At 33.0% G+C, this 20863-nt stretch overlaps 1 protein-coding gene across 1 annotated transcript in view; it reads right to left on the bottom strand.

Moving 5' to 3' along the window:
- The window catches only part of Hnrnpll (heterogeneous nuclear ribonucleoprotein L like), a 36314-nt gene that overhangs the window by 2318 nt on the left and 13133 nt on the right, over positions 1-20863 (bottom strand). Inside the window, exons 3-12 of the mRNA XM_046456406.2 lie at positions 19117-19354; positions 16735-16820; positions 15361-15457; positions 15202-15274; positions 11014-11085; positions 6652-6869; positions 3957-4078; positions 3062-3263; positions 2229-2286; positions 2042-2140 (exon numbers count right to left, since the gene is read on the bottom strand). Of these exons, the coding sequence (XP_046312362.1) occupies positions 2042-2140; positions 2229-2286; positions 3062-3263; positions 3957-4078; positions 6652-6869; positions 11014-11085; positions 15202-15274; positions 15361-15457; positions 16735-16820; positions 19117-19354 (1265 nt within the window). The remainder of the gene's footprint in view (positions 1-2041; positions 2141-2228; positions 2287-3061; positions 3264-3956; positions 4079-6651; positions 6870-11013; positions 11086-15201; positions 15275-15360; positions 15458-16734; positions 16821-19116; positions 19355-20863) is intronic.

The following is a 20863-nucleotide window of genomic DNA, read 5'->3' as shown; positions in this document are numbered from 1 at the left end:
AAATTAAAACAATGGAATACCATTTTTTTCATCTATCATACTGATAAAATCCAATGGGTATTTTCACAGGCCACAGGTGTTAATGTACACAGGCACAGCCTTTCTAAAGAGCAACCTAGCAACATTTTATCAAAAATATAAACTTTAGGGGCTGGGGATGTAGCTTAGTGGTAGAGTGCTTGCCTAACATGTGCAAGGTCCTAGGCTCCATCCCCAGCACTGCCAAAAAGTAATAATAATATTCCAAACTATCATTCATGGTTTATATTTCACTATCATTCATATGTTTATGCTCTTATGAGGATTATCAAAATATAAATTTTAATGTCCTACATTAAAAAATTGTTCTATAAATACAAATTTAAAAGTGTCACTATAGCCAGGAGTGGTGGTGCACACCTGTAATCCCAGGGCTTGGGAAACTGAGGCAGAAGAATCACGAGTTCAAAGCCAGCCTCAGCAAAAGTGAGGTGCTACGCAACTCAGTGAGACCCTGTCTCTAAATAAAAATATAAAATAGAGCTGGGGGTGTGGCTCAGTGGTCAAGTGCCCCCGAGTTCAATCCCCAGTGCAAAAAAAAAAAAAGTCACTGTAAGCATTCTTATTACCAACAGAAATAACTCTGCTTGTTTCACCAGAGTTTTTGTCAGTGGAGAGATGGACAAAATAAAATGTGGTACATGTCTATGAATAGCTATGCTGAAAATGTTTCTAAAAATTTAAAAAGCAGCATTGTATGTGCCAATAAAGAAGTAGCTCTAAGACATATTAAATGAAAACAGCAAAGCATAGAAAAGTTATGTACAGAAGAACTATGTAAATTTTTTATAAGTAAGATGTTATATGCTGAAGAGGTAGAAGAAGGAGACCAAAAAAGGACGGAAGTTTAAAAAGCTTTAACTTTTATTTTGCACCTTTATGTACTGACTTTTCTAACATTACATTACTTTCCTTCAAAACAATCAACATGGATGTGGAAGGCAGTCTCCCTGATGGCCCCAATGATCCCTACCTCATGGTATTCATACCCTTATATAGTCTCCTCCTAAATTGCACCATTGTCTGTGTGACCCAAAAGAATGCAAAATCAAATGATGGCAGGTCACTTTCAGCATGCAATTATTAAAAACAAAAACAAAAAACATCCAGAAAAACAAAACAAAAAACCCATACGTTTCTCTTATCTCTCTTTAATCACTCACTCTGAAGGAAATGAGCTACCAAAAATAGGCCAATTATGGCTTCAATGGACCTGCAAACATGAGTGAGCATAGAAGTGAATTTTTCAGCCCTGTCAAGCCTTGAAATGACTGAAGACATTGACCTCCATTGTTGTCAATGTCACCTCCATTGACAACAATGGAGGTCAAGAGCATAGGAGCTATTCCCATATTTAACCATGAGACAAGTATCCAGGTGAAATAAAGCCAGATTATTAACCCTCAGAAAATTAAGATAATATGTCTGCTGTTTTAAGCTGCTAAATTTTATGGTCATTTGTTGTACAGCAAGAAATAAACAAAACAGGGTTTAGTTGTGGGATTCTATGCCCCCGCCCCCTTTTACCTTATTTGTAGTTTCTCTGTTTTTAAGGGGGGAAAAAAACAAGCAAACAACAACATGGGATGGGGTAGTACGCATACATAATACCATATACAAGGTCCTGGGTCTACTCCTTAGCAATGGGGAGCCAAAGGGCGCAGCAGATCAAACAACCCATTAAAAACATCTACTAAGTGTTACTTTAAAACTACTGGAGGGCTGGGGTTGTAGCTCAGTGGTAGAGCACTTGCCTCGCATGCGGGAGGCCCTGGGTTTGGTCCCTAGCACTCCATAAAAATAAAGATTAAAAAAACAAACAAACAAACAACAACAAAAAAAAAACTGGAGATATACCTCAGTTGGTAGAGTGCTTGCCTTGCATGCACAAGGCCCTGGGTTCAATCCCCAGCAAAACAAAAAAAAAAATACTGTCAATGTTTCTGAAGGTAATTCCCAATAAATAATTAGGATACACACACACATAAAGGAACGTACTTACTTGGGACTCTTATCTGGTAGTGATTAAGTGCAGTAAGGGCTTCCACTGCATCAGTTTTGCATTCCCATTCCAACAGCCCAGAAAGTGTTTTGGCAGAAGCTTAAATAAAAAAGGAACACAAATCCAGTTGTTATTTTCCTGTCATCAATTTATCCAGAAAACTTTGAAAGAAGGAATGTTCACTTACGTTTTGCATCAAACACTTTATATTTGATGAATGTAAGAACTTCATGGTCATTACACAACTGCCAAAGAAAGGTAAAATTTCATTAAAAATATGGCCAGAATAATATTCCCCCCTTTTTTTGTGAGTTACCTAATTGCTCTGTAATTATTCTTTTCTTTCTTTTTTGTCTCTGAAGTCTTTATTCATTAATTCATCAGACTTTTATGACAACAATGGAGGTCAAGAGAATAGGAGCTACTCCAAGTTTGGGTAGGGAGCCCCTCCCCCCCTTAAAAAAATAATGAAATTCTATAAACTATGTAAATAACTTTTTTTTTGGGGGGGGGGATACTGGGGATTGAATTCAGGGGCACTCAACTACTGAGCCACATCCCCAGCCTTATTTTGTATTTGATTCATGCTATACACTAAAACCACAGATTTGTTAATTGAAATATATATTATCCGAGTTGACTAGGATTTATCTAGTACCTAAGGTAGGGAAGAGAGTTACATAAAATGTTTCCAAAGTATTTTTACAATAGGGAAGAAGTTAAGAATGTATAAAATGTTATGGGTGAGATTTAAGGTCATGATAAAATAACTTTCTGAATGCAGGAGTAAGAGTATCCCCTTTTAATTCTAACTTGCAAAAAGACTGAATCACAAATAAATAAAAGACTTAATCACAAATTACTAATGGATACCAGAAGAGTATAAAGGTCAAAGAATAAACTATATGCCAAATACCTCCCCCAAAAAGAAAAGAGACTTTAAAGTGAGGCTAAAATATGATATAAATTTAATGCCAGGAAACGGCAACATTCTACACACATTTGCATTTCAGTGCCTACCTTTGTGAAGGTCTCTTCTGTGACACACAATGGAACATTATAATAATGCAGCACACATGAGGGTGGTTGGATAATATTCTTAGAAGCTTGGCCAGCACTTGTAAAGCGATTATTTTTGCTCATTGCAAAATCTTTGTAGCTACTTGTACCATCCTCCAGCTCAAATATCTGACTTGGAACAACTGAATGTTGTTTAGATACACTGAAGATTGGAAAGGAAAAAGATACATAATACACCTCGTTAGATAAAAAGCAACAGGTAGTATCAAAATGCTTGTATGTACAGCTATTTAAATATAGTACAGTCTTTGCTTGGTAGCCAGGGAATTGGTTCCAGAACCCCTCAAGGATAACAAAACCTGAGCATGCTCAAGTCCCCTATAAAAGATGGTGTAGTGTTTGCATATAACCTATGAACATCCTCCCATGTACTTTAAATCATCTCTAGATTACTAATACAGCATAAATAGTTGTTAGACTATATTTAGAGAATAATATTTTTTAAAACAATCTGTATACATTCAGTGTAGACACAATTTTTTTCCCAGATATTTTCAATCTGTGATTGGCCGAATTAGTGGATACAAAATTGTATTAAAATCTCTCTTACAGTTTAGGCACCAATTTGGAAAGAAAATCTATTGATATACTTTCATATTAGGTAACTAACAAAAAAACTTGCCTATTTTAACATGTTCTTTCATGATCACAAAACTAAAAATTAGGTATTGTAAACAGAATATGAATTATATAACCCTAAACTTGTCTAAAAGGATAATGTTACCACTGCTGCTAGTTTCATATGTGCTCTCTAAAATATTCTAAAGTTGAAATAAATGTCTCTAATAAAAGACAAGAATTTAAAAAAAATTTATCACTTAAGATAAATAATTACCAAACATTAAGTCTTTTCCCAAATAATTTGACATTATTAAGGTGTGTGACAGCTCTTTCTACAGCATACTCATCACCCATTTCTACCAGTGCTGTGCCAGGAATAGTCTTCATAAATTTTACCTGTAAATACAAAAATCCAAAAAGTGATCATTTAATTCCCTTTTACATAAAAGAATTTTAAAAAGATAGTATGATTTAATTGGTTAACCATTCAGCCATGAGACACCCTTAACTTTTATCAAAATCCAATAAAGTTGAAAACTGTAATTCTACTGTATAGCACAGTGAAGAGCACAGACTTATTTATTAATTCTGTGATTTGGGAACAATTCACTTAACTTGTCTGAACCACAAACTGTCCTGTAAAATTAACATAATGGTAATATCTAGGACTCATTCTACACTCATCAATATTTATTCATTCAACAAATATCAACGTGTTCTTATAAGTACAGTGCTAGGTACTGGCAATTTAATGGTGAACACAATCTTCTTGAACCTAACAGTCTAGTAGGTAGATCAGAAATTTCAAAGCAAATAATAACTATGAACTATACGGAGTTCTGTTAAGGTAATAAACATAAAATATAAAACGGCCTGAGATAGCATGGTCAATAGGAATTGCAATGTAAGAGCAGTTTAAAAAACAAACAGTATACTTGAGTTTTCATAACATCTTGGGCAGAGATCATAGGTATCTCTCGGTATTCCAATTTTAGTATTTAATGTTGTAAAAACTAGGTGAAAGAAAATGTGATAAATATTTCAGCATAATGCCTAGTCCTTAAGAAGTCCCTAAATAATTAAGTACCACTAACATACATGATACCTTGAAAATACTTCTTTCTTACATGTCTACCTCAAGGGAATACTGAGAACCTATTTATAAGACATATTCAATTATCAGATTTATTTCCATTAGTTTATCAATGTTAATGTGACACAGTGTCTTTACACTACATCTGTACTTAGAAAAAATTTAGTAGCAATATTTTTCAGCTTATTTGAAATCATTCTTCTTGTGGACAAAATTCTCCCTTGATTTAATCCAATTATATACAAAAAAATCTAATAGTGACTAAGTGTATATACTTCTTATACTGGTAAATCTCCCCAAAAAAGTCAGGAAAAATTAACTATATCTAGGTCTTTAAAGGATTATGATACCTTGAGTATAATGTGTAATAATGTGTCATTTTAATTTTAAAAATATTTGAGATGTGGAGTAAAAGATATTAGAATTGTCCGATAACATGCAGAAAAACTTAAGTTTTATTCGAAAAAGCAATTTGGGTTTCTCAATCACAAAATTACTTCCCAACATAAAGACAAAGACAATTAAAGATGTAGATTAAACTGCCTGAGTATGGTTGTCTACATAGCTGAAAAGCACAAACAGAAAAATAGTACTGTAATAAAATATAAAATACACATTAAGCCCATGGAAACATGCAGTTCCTAAACTTTAAAACAACCTGGTCTAAGAAAAATGTCTGTGAAAAAAAAAATTTAATCTATTCTCCCCAATGTTATTAAATCTACCCCATTATATAAGCAGTTATATAAGCAGAAATATCCAAAGTGCTGTCCCTCAGACCAAATGTGGAATTTTCTTTCTCTTCTATTTTTTAATATAATTAAATAATGAAGAAAAATGTTGTTTCAGAATTCAGAAGAGTTCCTTCCAGATCAAGGAGACTTGAGAATTAGTGAACTAAAAATAAAAACTAAGAGTACCAACTTTTCAAGTCATGCTCTCCTCCCACACACTTGTGACTCACACGCTTGTATTCTCTTTTCATTGTGAAAAGAACATTTAAAAAAAGAACAGACAGAAAACAGCATTACTACAGTATTAAAACATTCTATCAGAGTAGGTCAGTTTCCAATACTGATGGAGCACACTGGTCCCTGGAAGATACTCATACCATTGTTTAGGAAGTACATAAACCTTAGAATTCTCCCAAAATGCAAGACTTCTGCACAAGCTCTTTAGACATGTTTATTTATACCTAGCTCTGTGAAAGTTAACTGCCCTTTTAAATTCTATAGTTCAACATGGTAAGTGCTAAAATTTCTTTGAAGTGATCAAATATACAGATATAACTTGACTAATAACAGACCCACTGTTAAAATTGTTACTTATATCCTTTAAGCAAACTTAGAAGTCTTATCAACACAGCAGACTAGAGAAAATCAGTTGTCTACCCTCATCATGTAATTGACTTGGAGTTGTAGCTTGCTACCACTTCACAGCATTATAAAAACAATATTATACTACATATCACTAGCATGGGAAAAGATGAGAAATCAAAATTTGATGTACTATTTCTATTGAATGCATATCACTTTCACACCATCGTAAAGTTGAAAAGTCCTAAGTCAAGCACTATTAGTTGAGAACTATCCATAAAGGGTTTATGGCCAGAATATTCTAGTAGCTGATTAAATTACTGCTTTGAACTTCTATATTAGTTATTTAAAAAAAATTTTTTTTAGTACCAACAACTTATACTTATCATTTAGCAACAAAAAATAATTTCTGAAATTCATACATAATGGATTTTTAGCTTGTGTGAGTCACTCCTGAAAAAGACTTGGATGCTTCTCATATAAGGAAAAGACATATATTGAATGCCTCTTCAGAATTACTAAATACTCTAGCAAAGAAACTAACATAAAATGAAACTCACCTTTTCAATATTTCCATATAAGCAGAATAGGTTGAAGACTCTTGAACAATTCATTTTTAGTTGATGTAATCCACTAACCATTACAACTGAACCAGAGGGATTTCCTCCATGCATATAAGAAGAAGAAGCCTGTGGTAATGGATATGCAACAAGCTCAGGTGTATCTCGAGAGCCCATTCTGTAACGACTTGGTAAAGGCAACAGTGGACCATGGGATCCTAAAATAATGACCAAAACAAAAAACAAATAAATAAAACACATACACATAGTTCCATTTGTAAATACTTCAATAGATGAACATCAGATAAAACAAAAGGATGTTTTTTCCCCCCGTTTTAGTGCTATAGATTGAACCCAGGGCCTCAGACATGCTAGGCAAGTGCTCTACCACTGAGCTATACTCCCCATCTCCCCAAAATAAACTCTAAATATTACCTAGTTTTACATACATCCAAAAACATAAAGTGTATGAGTAGGAATAAATAAACTGTGGGAAATTAATAAAATCTTCATTTGTATTGGATCCAATATACACTGATCTGTACCTATACACAGGCTACCATTTTTAAAAATATAAATTTATAGCCTAACAAAAAATTATATGGGATTAGGCTCTGGGGTTGGGGGGAGCCAATGTAAAACTCTGGGCCACTGTATGTAAATTATGCCTCAAATTTTAAAAATTGCCAATGTACTATAAAAAAAGTATACAGTAAAACCTAGGAAGTAATCTCTATACAGATATAACAAAAAGAGCATCTTTAGTTCCATAAAAAGTTGTCTCCTTGAATACAATGCACAATAATGTATTTTCAGGTTAGTATTCTATTCTAATTTTGTTTTAGGAAACTAAAACCTGTTTGGCATCTAATATCAGTGTCTTATCATTCTGTAACCTCCATTTTTTAAAAAAACACCATCAAGAACCCAGCAGGAATTAATGTCTGAATATCTAAAACTGATGTCACAGAAACAGAAACATACAAACCTACATCCCAAACTAAGAATCCCTCAATAAGACTGAACGTGCTAACTTTGGTTTAAAACAATTATATCTTACTTTCCCATCTACAATTTTTAAAAAAATTTTCTTGTTACTTGAAGTAACAACAACAACAAAAAACTAGAGTGTAAAATAGAATGAGTGTGTGTGGCGAAACAGTGATACTAAAAATTGGCATAGAGCACACTTACAGTAACAAGAGGCAGAATAACTCATAAGTACCAAGTAAGATAAAGACATGTAGCTTAGAAACATAAGCCCTACATATCTTAGGTACTCCCGAGAAGTGATTATAGAAGCACAGTCTGGATGTATGAAAAGATCCTCCTGATGTATTAAAAAAAAAAAAAAAAAAACAAAAACAAAAACAACAACAACAAACTAATACAAAAACTCAAGTCCTTCCCTTGTTTCTCAAGAAAAGAATGTAATGCCACTGACTTTCATTCTTACTTAGAACTATTTATTGTCTACTAATTGAGTACTAAGATCTACAAAATTTGATATCCATAAAATGCTATTAGAGATTATGGTGAAGTTCAATTTTCAGTTATCCTAAATACAACTGCTATTTATAGCAACACAGCAACACTACTGAGCATACATATACAAATACAATGTGAATTTCTGCAACTTTGGAGAATACTTATCAATGCATCATCAGTGTTACCTTAAATTGTTCACTTTTTAAAACTGCTCTTACAAGTGATAGCTTATCAAAACAATTTAATATAGCTTGTGGTGTATAAACTACTAGCTATTATACATATTTTGGCTTCTAACTCAAGATGGTTATACCATGGTTCAAATATCAATCATTCTTCCTTTTGCAAAAGTATATATTCCTATTATATTGCCTCCCCGTCACTGCCATTTGTTTTACTCCTCACTATAATCACTTTTTTCATGAAGTAGAAAAGACCTGTAGTCAAAAACTTTACTCTGCTTAAGTTGGCTAAAATCTAAATACTTTGAGATCCACTGTTCTAGGTAACAACCAAAGTGAGTACAAGAGAATAAATCATGCTTGTAATTATGACCTTGAGCCATCAGAATTAAAATTATGTTTGTTATCTACACTGTTTAAATTGTTACTTATATCGTTTAAACAAACTTAGAAGTCTTTAAAAAGCTTGCTATACTAAATATATATCAGGTATTTAAAAAATCCACTTATGTGAAGAAATGCTATATAAACAGCATTACTAACATTTTGAAGGCATTTCTCATTTTTCAAAACTTTAAAAAAATCTTCAGTCCAGAAACCACATCAAAAGATGCTAGCAATTAATATACAAACTTTTCTTGGGCTCATAGTAAGTATATTCATATTCACTTTTTCTAATGTTTAAGTATAAACTTCTAATCTGTTCATCTCATAGGGCTAGACTTCCCAAATTGAAAAGATTTAAAGAATTGTGACAACATAGATTTTATATTGCTATAATAAACCAATGAATATGCTTAATCTAATGAAACCTATGGGTCTTGACTCAATTTTTTCTACTTCCTCTTTCTTTTAGACTATTACAGGAAAAGCCACTCATGATGTGACCCCAAAATGCAAACAAAGCTCTTCTGCTCTTCTCTTGGCTAAAGGGATGCAGTTAAGATCCACAAAATTTGTAAAAATTTTTATCAGTACCACTCATCCATTTCTTCCTACTTCCTCATCTTACTTCTTCTCTACCACTTTTTATTCAGACTCTGTTTCCTCTTTTATACTCCTAGGAGATAGAACAAATTAACTTCAGAGTTCAATGCCTTAATAGACACAGCTCAGAATGGATGCCCTGACACAACCATCTCCCCTCAGGACTCTCCAGAACCTCAATGATCTCTATTTAACAACTTGTCATTCCAAAGAATTCTGCCCTTCTCTTTATATAAGCCTACATTTTAAAATTTACTCCCACATACAATAAATCAGGACATGAAATTATCAAAGAATTTCACAGTAGGCTGTTTTTTAAAATAAAAGGCTCTTGTAGGGCATGTAATATAGTTTATATAATTTTTCAGTAAAACATTTTGTAAAGAAACAAACTTGAAAACCTATACTATGAAAATAATCAGTTTTAACACAACAGTAAAGTTCCTTTTCCTTCATTTATTCTTTCAGTTTTTCTAGTCCCCTTTGGCAAAACATTCAGCCAATTTTTAGCTTTCAGCTGACTGCCATTGACATATTTAACTCTACAACTATTCTACAAACTAGTAATTAGCAATTTTTGTAACCTTCCATTATGCAAAGCACAACAGGCTGTCAGCCAAGTGTTTCTTTACTGCAGGACCAGAACCACTCAGACAACCATATTTAATATTAATTCTGTTAGACAACAACTAATAAAAATGATTAAGGAACACACTCACTAAAACTTGTACTAAGACTTCCATTCTGTGACATACTATTTTGACATATAGCAGATGATTTCAACCTTCTGTGCCATATAGACTACTAGGGAACCTTGAACATAAATATATCACACATGATAAGGAATAATAAAGCTCACACCTTCACACCTAAGAATTGTCATTAAATCAAATACATAAGCAATTTGAAAACATTCAGTACAACAGACATCAGGAGTTTCTCAATGAAAAATCCCAAGAGTACTTTTCAGCAATTTATATTTCCTCCCACTTTGTCTTGTATTTTAGCTGTAATGCACAGAATAGGCAGGGGCAAAATAACTACCACTAAAAACTAAAAAAAACCTTGAAAACAATTTATATCAAGTTAAGTCTTATCAATAGCAATCTGCAACATCTACATGGAAGAACAACAGTTTGAAGCCTAATTTAAAAAAAAAAGATTATTATTCTAGGTTTCATAATCTTAATTATCAACACAGCAAACAAGAGCTGAGAAGTTTTAAAAGGGGAATTAAAACTTAAGCAAACCCAAATACCAACAGTAGAACTAAGAATCTAAACAGAAGCAAGCTTTGTCTTTGACAAATACCCCATTCTTTCGCCTCTATTACTCAAAATTTCTCTTTGCTCATAACTACTGAAGAAAATAAACCTACTGATCAATACTCCTTTTTGGTCCTCTTTCTGGTCAAAGCCCATTACAAATCAAAATCAAACCAAACAAAATATAATGGCAAACAGTTTTCAATCCCCAACCAATAGCTCTCAATTTATCTCAATGACTATTTGGTATATTAATATCCTAAGAAAACAAGGGATTTGGGACAACTTCTTGGGAGTACATTTTAAGGAACTGATCCCATATAAATCAAATCAGATGAGCAGGAAAAATTCAGAGACAAGAAATGTGCCATTCTTCATCAGAAATGCAAAAATTCTAATAGTTCATCTGTACTACCCTCCTTCTGCCTTGACAAACTTACCATAGCCATCATGTCTAAACGAAGAAGGGTGTTCTCCCAAAATGGCTTGTCTCTGGCGACCCTTTCCTCTATCTGACACAAAAGTAGAAACATGGTTTTAACAATTTTGATCCAAGTACTTCACAGAGTTCTCACATGGGAAACACCCACTCAAAACATCCATTATACTTCATAAAAGAAATGTGACTCCTGGTTAACTTTAAACATCCATTCATATCCAATTTAAATACAAACACCAAAAGTTTAAGAAAATAATTCTATCTAACAAATTCCACTTAACTTGAAAATATCTTTTTGGCAAATGCCAAATACAATCACACTTCAAATTTAAGGGAAGAATAGATACTTTGCAGAAAATGAATGTACACAATGCTAGAGGTTGACACTGTACAGAAGGTTTTACCAATACATGTCTTTAAAACAAGCTTTAAGTGCAGTACTTTTGAAAGACAGTACCTGAATCATACTATTAGCTTCAACAGCAACACATTTTCAAAGTGGGCTTCTTTCAAGAAGTTTCAGCATAAGCCAACAACAACCTGTATTACATGGTTTCACAATCAGTAAACACAGAGTATTTATATGTATATACACATATTTACAAACACCTACTGACTTGAGAGCTGAAAATTTTCACGTCACTAACTCATATTATCTGATAGGTCATTGTCTATAGACCTTAACACCAGGCAGAACTATGAGCAACCCCCAAACTTTTAAGTATGCCAAGATAAAACTAACCAAGGGGGCTACATTATTGGATGAGAATACTACAATACTCTAAAGGATAATTTTTATTCTAGCTACATTTTCAGGAAAGGCATGCCAATTTCCCCAAATCTCGAGGCATCAATAAAAAATTGGTTGTTGAGATTTCTAAAACAGCACTTCCTATCTTAAATAGAGAATTAAAAAAAAAAAATCATTGTACAATACTTTTTAGAAAAGTCTGCTGATCATTCCAATCTTTGAAAATTCAGAAGGAGGCTTTTCATATATCCTTAGTCACCTAAACAAATCAGGTTTATGGGAGATGAGAAATAGTTTAATATTCACTTCAGTCTAGTGAAATATAGTTTTAATTACCTATTCTAAGTTATCACAACACTGAAAGGGACTAAGGAGATCATCCAGTTCAATATAAAAACATCCCTATTATTTGGGACCATTTAGCCTCTGTTTACCCAATATCAGTAAACAAAACAACTTACTACCTTCCCTTATTTTTTCAAATACCCTATATTGTGGGAAAATTAATTTTTATATTGAGTAGAAATTGACACTTTACCCACATTCTAACGTTTGTAACCTCATAGTCTTTGAAAACTCTTCTAAATACCTGAAAAGCTATTGTGACCCTTCCCTCATTTTCCCAAAGCATTGTTTCTCCAGTCTAAATATTCAGTTCTTTTTTTTTTTTTTTAAATCAAATGGCATCCACCATCTCTCATCATTTAAGTCTGAATCATCTTGAGTCAATTCAGTCTGCCAATTCCTTCTGGTACTGTTCCTTTACTTAAGCATAGCCATCAAACACTAAATACAATTCCTTATATACTCTAGGAATATTAAAACCAAAACCACCATAATGTCTTCATGGCTCAATTTTATTGATAAGTTAACAGTGCTATAAAGGAAAGAAAACTAGGTTGGGAACCAGAAGATTCCAACTTAATCACTAATTTGATGTGTTGTCACAGAAACAATCTTCATAAAATGAAGGAATTAAGAGTAGATGATTTCCAAGGTATCTTTCAGTCATACATTATTTTTAATAATTCATTACTTGAAGTATATTCTACCTAAAACGAAGTCACATAAAATAGAAGCAGAAGAATCCAACACTGAATATATCAGTCTATAATAATTAGGGCTGAATAGGATAATTTTAAATGAAAGAAAAATGTAAAGAGTTCTTTTTTTTTTATAGAAAAAGATATATAATAAAGGTATTTATTTGGACAGAACAGATAAACAGGTTCAATGATCTATCCATTTGAGTGCAAGCTAAGATCACTACAGAAAAAAATATGAAAACTGCCATAGGCTTGCCAGAAAATTACATGTCTGTAAGAAATTAGAAGACAAGAGCTTTTCCCTTGAAAGCATCAAGAAATTGTTTTCATCCTTTAATTAATTGTATTTCACTATTTGTATTATCTGCCTTACACATTTCTAAACAGATTATCTGACTAAAAATGTGTGAAAAACTATGCTGGTTTTATGTAAACTCCAGACCTTTTAAAGAATACATATAAATGTTGTTGAAATCTAAAAATGTTTTGAGACAATAAGAAAAATGCAACCAAAAAAGCACTACACTTCAAATAAGTAAACAAAAATCGGTAACTGACTATAAGCTGACAGAAGTGAGAGATTTCTCATCAACCACTTGCCTTGTTGTTTGAGTACTAAGGCTTTGTTTTCCAATATTGGATTGAACTGAACCAAGCCTAGGCCAAGCAGATTTCCATTAAGTAGTGAAAATCTGGAGGTCTAGCCAAAGCTTCATTAAAAAACAAACCTATTTACAACCCCATGCAGAAGGCAAAGATGATTTTCCAGAAATTGTGAGTTAAAGAAGCCAATCATCCCAAAGACCTAAATATTTGAACATGCAAAGGATCATCACATTGTCTTTTTTTTTTTTTTTTTTTTTTTCTAAACAGTACGTGCACTAAAGCGTACCCACTGCCCAAGATATTTTGGATGCCATGATTTTTTTTTTCTAGTTGACTTTTATACATACTCATCTTGAGTTTTTCCAACACATGGTTCAAACACAGATATTGTAGTTGAGATGTAGCCAATACTGCAGCCCCCTTGTTTTTACAAGATCCACATTTTAATTTGTATATTCCAGAATTGCCACACAGTTAGTTGAACAATTTTATGAAATTTATGCTCATGAAATTTAGCATTTATAGGCTATAGATGAATATGCATCTCAAATGAAATGCTCTCATTTTTTCAGATTTATCAAGTTTAAATATATTCTACCTTGAACAGACATGTTACTTTCACCTATATTTGAAATGTCAAAATTTCTAGTTACACAAATTAACATAAGTGATAACCTTAAATTGTTACAAAACTGACAACTTATGAACAGTCACTTTACAAAAATCAAACCACACAGAAAAACATCTTTTACATATAATGCACCTCTTCATTATGTTAGAATTCTGTTCAATGACCACAATTGAGGGGGGAAAAAGTATACTTAAGTGCAGCAAGTATGCACCTCTCTTTCTTTTTGGTATTTTTTGGGTGCTGGGATCAAACACAGGGCCTCGCACATGCTATGCATGTGCTTTACCATTGAGCTCTACCCCCGGCCAAGTGTGCACCTTTCTAATCCACATATCTTTAGTATCTGTGTGGATTGGTTGAGCACCATCAATTTCCAAGATCTGTTGATAAATTGGCCCTGCTTATTTGCCAATTAACAACTTGAATCTAAGCTGCAAACAGTTACAGTAATGGGCATCAAGATTTACAACATTGTAGATAAAAGTCTAGTTTCCGTTGGTGAAAAGTCTAAAATTCTACAACTGAAACCTTAAGGGAAATCAGACCAATATATACATACAACTTGAATAAATGGGCACAGTCTATCATGGTGTTCATCCCATGCAAGTCTGAAGTACTGTTAAGTGTCCTTCTTTAAAAACTTGGGGTGATGGTGCATGCAGTATGCAGTCAAGGTGAATTGCAAGTCTGAGTTTTTTCAGAGGGCTTTTTGCTGATGCCGATGTTGTGCATGATGAAGTGTAGAGTCAGCCTGTTGGAGTCCTCTATCCTTCTTAATGCCTCGTCCAGCTTGGGGGAAAAGTCCTTTCCATAGAGAAGCAGTGTGCAAGTTTGCAGTTTGTAAGGAATATTCTGAATCAGTTTTCTCTCCTCCAAAGAGAGAGAGCTGCTTGGAGAAATGCAAGTCCTTGAACTGCGGGCGTGCCTGTATGTGTGGGCTTCTTGTTGAACTAAATATAAATAGCTCAGTACATACCAGTAGGGGGCACTAATGTTCAAGGTTATTTTCCAGCATTACATGGTCTTTTCAAACAAAAGCATTCACCAACCAAATTTTCATTTGAATTAACTAGCTCATCTCAGGAACAGGAATCTAACTGCATGTAAAATTTGTCAGCAGATGTAAGTATATTCTAAAATGCATAGAATACCTACCTCGTCTTCCCAAATATGGTTTAGTGTAGTCCCAACTGTCATTGTCATTCCTAATAACATTTAGACGAGTTGGCTGTCAAGATTGAAAATAAAGTAAGTTTAAACTGTATTTCCCAAAGCATAAATATTTCTTTGGTAAAGTATTGGAAAAATATTTACCCTTGCATATTCAATTTTTAGTGTGCAACATCCAGCATATATATCTGCTCCATTGAGTGCTGCCTTAGCTTTCTGTGCACAAAGGACTGATTCGAACATAAGCTCTATTAAGGAAATTTGGTTCAAAGTATCTGATATTTAATCATTCTTCACTATCAAAGAAAAGGTAATAAAAATAATCAGAAATAACTCTTTAATTCTAGAAATATTTTGCCAAATAAAATTTCTAGACAAATTTTGATAGAATTTATTTTTAATATCAAGAGTACCAAACAAAACAAAACAAACTATCCATAGTAATCCTGCTAAGTAGACTTTGTAAATTGGGGAATGAGCAGAAAAACATTACAAAGAACCAAAGTAATACAAAAATGAATAACAAAAAAATATATATATGTGTGTATGTACACACACACACACACACACATTTTTTGGTACTGGAGATTTAACTCAGCACTTGACCACTGAGCCACATCCCCAGTCTATTTTGTATTTTACTTAGAGACAGGGTCTCACTGAGTTGCTTAGCGCCTCACTTTTGCTGAGGCTGGCTTGAACTCTTGATCCTCCTGCCTCAGCCTCCCAAGCCACTGGGATTACAGACATGCACCATCGCATCCAGTGCAATTTTATATATTTTTGAGAAGGCAAAGTTTTATAATCACTTGACTAGTTTTACTGGTTTTTAAAAATTATTGAAGTTCACAATTTAAAAAAAATCAAATCAATAAAGCATATGAAAAAGACCAAAAGCAAAAACATTTTGCCAGAAGCACGCACTGCTAAAGATTTCACTGTATAGCCCTACCTTTTCTATGCATGCCCATACACAGATAGGTGGAGGTTTTTTTTTTAATGAGCTTGTATTATATATACCATTTTGCAACTTGCTTTTTTCAAAGTATAAAAAATTCAACAAAGTAGATTTTCCACAAAACCATGACTACTTAAAAGGTTCAAAAGAAAGGTAAAAAAGACTCTAGTGACTCTAAAGTTTTGCTACTTCCAAACTATTTTAAGAGGAGAGTCAGTGAAGTTCATTAGGGATAAACTTCAAAAGGTTGAAGTGTACCAACTGCAAAAAATAAAAATATATTAAAAAAAAAAGGTTGAAGTGTACATATATAAACAGTGATACTGCACAATGTGAGATGAAGTATATAATGTTTTATGGCACCAAGTTATTCTTATCAAAATGGTAAAATTCTCTATGGGCATGCAGTTTCATTTTTAAAATCTAAGCCAAGTAGACTTTTGTAGGAAGAAAAAGTAAACACCTTTTGTCTAGTAACACTTAAGTAGAAAACAGTAAGATCTAATATGAATTACACAGTAATCACATATATTAATATCAAATTAACAAATAAAGGATATTCAACCATTGCTTGTATTCCATTTCTCTTGAATATAACAATGCGTTGTACTTTCCCAACAGGGTTGCATACCGTATACAAAACATCCTATGAAAAAAAAAAAAAAAAGATTTCTTCATATTTTACTTTCAGAAAAAAAAATTTAAACCATACTCCATTTTGTTTTATCTAAAAACCAACAATTTTCAAGATGTCATTCTTATTAATTATTGATTTTTTTTTAAAAAAATGCATGGTGTTGGAGATGGAGCCCAGGGCCTCCTCACACATGCTAGGGCAAGTGCTCTACTACTATGCTATATCCTCAGCTCCTAAATTAATTTTTCAAAATTAGTTTAAAATTTTTTAATAAATTTCAAGTCATTTCCTCACCTACACAATATACCAACATTAGAGGAGTTCCAATGAAACATTTGAGAAGCAGTATGCCTATTTTATCTCATAAAAAAATAAATAATTAGAATTCATTTTAACAGTTGACTAAAATAACCTCTGGCCAAAACATAACTAATAAACCAAAACTGTAACTAATTGTTATTTTTCCAAATGCAACTCTGAAGTATTTAATATTATCATCAGTTGAATTATAATAATAAATACTTATTAAGGGAGGATTAGAACTCTGATATTCGTTTTAAGGGACAATAGCTCTAAAGACAAAAGGAAAATCATTCATATAGTGTTGTATGTTACCAAACAAGATGCCCAAGTCATCTAAGAGAAATCTCAATACACACTGAGGAATAATTATTCAATTTTCAAGAAATTTCTGAGCAGTTGTAATTACACGGCTGTACTGTTAGGCACTAGGGATTTTAAAAAAAAAAATTCAAAGTACATAATACCAAATTAGTTTTATTCTTTTTCCTTAAACACCAAATGCTATAAATATATGTATACTATTATTATATTAATATTTTTAAATACACAAATACACAATGTCTAATTAAATATAAAGAGTTATCTTATGCTTAGCTTTAAGTTCATGTCCCCACATCATATGCCCATGCTAGAAATCATACCAACTAAAGGTTCCCTCACTGTGATATTCTAGTTATTATAAAAATCAAGGGTCACTGTCACTAGTTTACTATGAAACAAACATGATTATTAAGAATTCAACTGGTTCAGCCACCATTTGACCCAGCTATTCCTCTTATTGGACTATACTCAAAGGACCTAAAATAGCATACTACAGGGACACAGCCACATCAATGTTTATAGCGGCACAACTCAAAATAGCTAAACTGTGGGGCCAAACTAGATGTCCTTCAGTGGGTGAATGGATAAAAAAATGTGGCATTTATACACAATGGAATATTACTCAGCACTAAAAAAGAACAAAATCAGGCATTTGCAGGTAAATGGATGGTGTCAGAGAAGATTATGCTAAGTAAAGTTAGCCAATCCCCAAAGCAAATGCCAAATGTTTTCTCTGATAAAAGGGGGAAGACTCAAAGTGGGATAGGGAGGGAGAGCATGGGAGGAAGATTATTTCTAGATAGGGAAAAGGGGTGGGAGGGAAAGGGAGGGGGAAGTGGAATAGCAAGGATGGGGGAATATGATGGTCATCATTATACAAAATGCATGTATGAAGATTTGAATTTGGTGTCAACATATACAACATATACAAGCAGAGATATAAAAAATTGTGGTATGTGTATTAAGAATTGTAATACAAAAAAAAAGTACATGTATGATGGCATAATTCAGCGTGAACATATATATACAGAGTTACGAAAAATTGTGCTGTATATGGGTAATAATGAGTGTAATGCATTCAACTGGTTCAGGACATGAATCCTTTTTAAAAATTCTACTAATAATTATACCTTTTAAAAGGATTACAGGGGGGCTAGGGCTGTGGCTCAGTGGTAGAGCACTTGCCTTTCACATGTGAGGCACTGGGTTCAATCCTCAGCACCATAGTAAAAAAAAAAATGTAATAATAATAAAAGGATCACAGGGAGTTTTGAGTAAATCAAAGTAAGTCAAAGATAGGTTTTTAACAAGCTATCTCAAAATAACACAATTATGTGCATCTTACTGTATTACTGTCATTACCTGGTAGATGCTCTTATACATATTCTAGCATATGAGTAAAAGAGATTTCCTGGACCATTTCCAGCAAGTCTATTTATAATCCCATATTATTGGAAACAAAACTGATACATGATAAGTAATAAAAAATTTTAATGTGCCTATTTAATTATGACAACTGTGCTTCTGATCTTTTTGGCTTCAGTGCTATTTTTTCTCTGTTCACTAAACTTGATAGTTAAAAAAATTAATATTAATAATTTTAAAAACGATTTTAAAATATCTAGCTGGCTGATAAGAAAAATACAGGTTAATCACTGTAGAGGCAATTTGTCATACATACCACTGTAATTGGATAAAGAGGATTCTGAATTGACAGCAAGAGAACTTTGTTGCCTCCTGATGGATCATCAGTATTTCCTGGCCGAGTGATCCTTTTACTTGTAGAATAGTTGAAAAAAGCCTGTTGGCCAGCAATGTACACAGGTTCATCTGCGGCAAATGTCACACATTCTTTGGCACTATCTATGTTTTCAAATTCCACAAGAGCCTGCCGTTTAAATGGCATCATCATCACATAGCTGAAAAGAAAAGTGATAAGGAAAAGAAGGGAAAAAATCCAAATATAACAAGTTCAATTAATATTACTTACTCAGTTAAGAACAGACTTTAACAAAAAATGTGGCAAATCATACCGATTAGTATTCTTTACTGTCTACATCCAATATAAGTCAACCCTTAATCATCCAAATTGTGGTATGCTAGGGAGATGGAATACATTTGAAGCTTGTCTCTCCAGGATAGAAAGCTTATCCATCTCTTGCCTTCCTCAAGCACAATTCCCTGTTACTAGTTACTAATGACACTATACAGTTTATTCTTCAGGCTACTACTCCCTAGCAAATATCAAGATAGAAACTATCAGGTTGACAGGCAGAACCCCTACTTAAATAGCAGAATTTACTACTTCCACTCTTGGATTTTCCAAATAAGTGCGCACAATGGTAACACAGAATTGACTACACTTTTCTTATTAAAAACAGAGCCAAAAAAAAAAAAAAAGCAACCTTAGACTGACAAAGGTTCACATAAATAATCTCCAGAATACTTTTAAACATCAAAAATCCATGAAAAAATATTCACTAGAATATAATAATCATGGCTGCCTAAGGGCAGGAGCATGAGGCATTTACTTTCATAATATATTCTTTGGAGGGGAATATATTTTAACACATGAAATGAATAATAAAGAAAGAAAAATGAGAAATCACAGCACAACAGCGCAAACATGTTCTCTATTCACAGGAACAAGAACCTTAAAAATGTTTTAAAAAATAACTAAAAATCAACCATGCTTTTTAAAACAGCAGAGGCCAGAGAAATCACATCAGGTCATTGACCTCACTGCTTTTAAATCACATATCCAGGACCTACAACTTCATTTTAAAAACTGACAAATAATAAGATATTAGAAAGAAACAGACCATCTACATTCCAGGAAATTATTCTCATAAATCAGTTTCCTCATTTACAAAATTTGGAGAACTGTTGTTAAGAGTAGAGTTACTATACAAAAACTGCTTAACTGAGTACCTGTTACACAGTAGGCCGTTAAAAGATAATTACCTTTTTTGGTACCAGGGATTGACCCAGGGAGTTTAACCACTGATCCACATCCCAAGCCCAATTACCATATTTTACACAGACCTTGCCTCATTCATCTTTACATATTCAGAGGCTAAAAACAGAGCCCAGCACACAACAGGTATTTAATCAATATTTGTTGGTCTAGGAGGCTTGTTAGTTATACCCACCCACATTATTCAAAATTAAAGAAGTATATACTGAAATAGTAACGCCAAGGACTTGGAAGATTTATCAACCATAAATGCAAAATATAAATCCCAAGACAGAAAACATTACTTTTAGAAAGACTCCTCAGTGAAATTCTAAAGTCTTGCACAAGAAAAACAGAAAACCCTGGAATTAGATCTATGCTAAAGAAATTGTCTCAAGGAGAATGTATGTTCTTTTCCAAAAAAAAAAAAAAAAAAAAAAGATCAGTTTAATATATAAGTTATATTACCAAG

This window comes from Marmota monax, unplaced genomic scaffold, assembly GCF_021218885.2.
Source record: "Marmota monax isolate L192 unplaced genomic scaffold, Marmota_monax_Labrador192_F-V1.1 WCK01_AAM20220418_F8-fsc00824, whole genome shotgun sequence".
Classification (NCBI taxonomy): domain Eukaryota; kingdom Metazoa; phylum Chordata; class Mammalia; order Rodentia; family Sciuridae; genus Marmota; species Marmota monax.
This window is presented reverse-complemented; position numbering and strand designations above follow the sequence as displayed.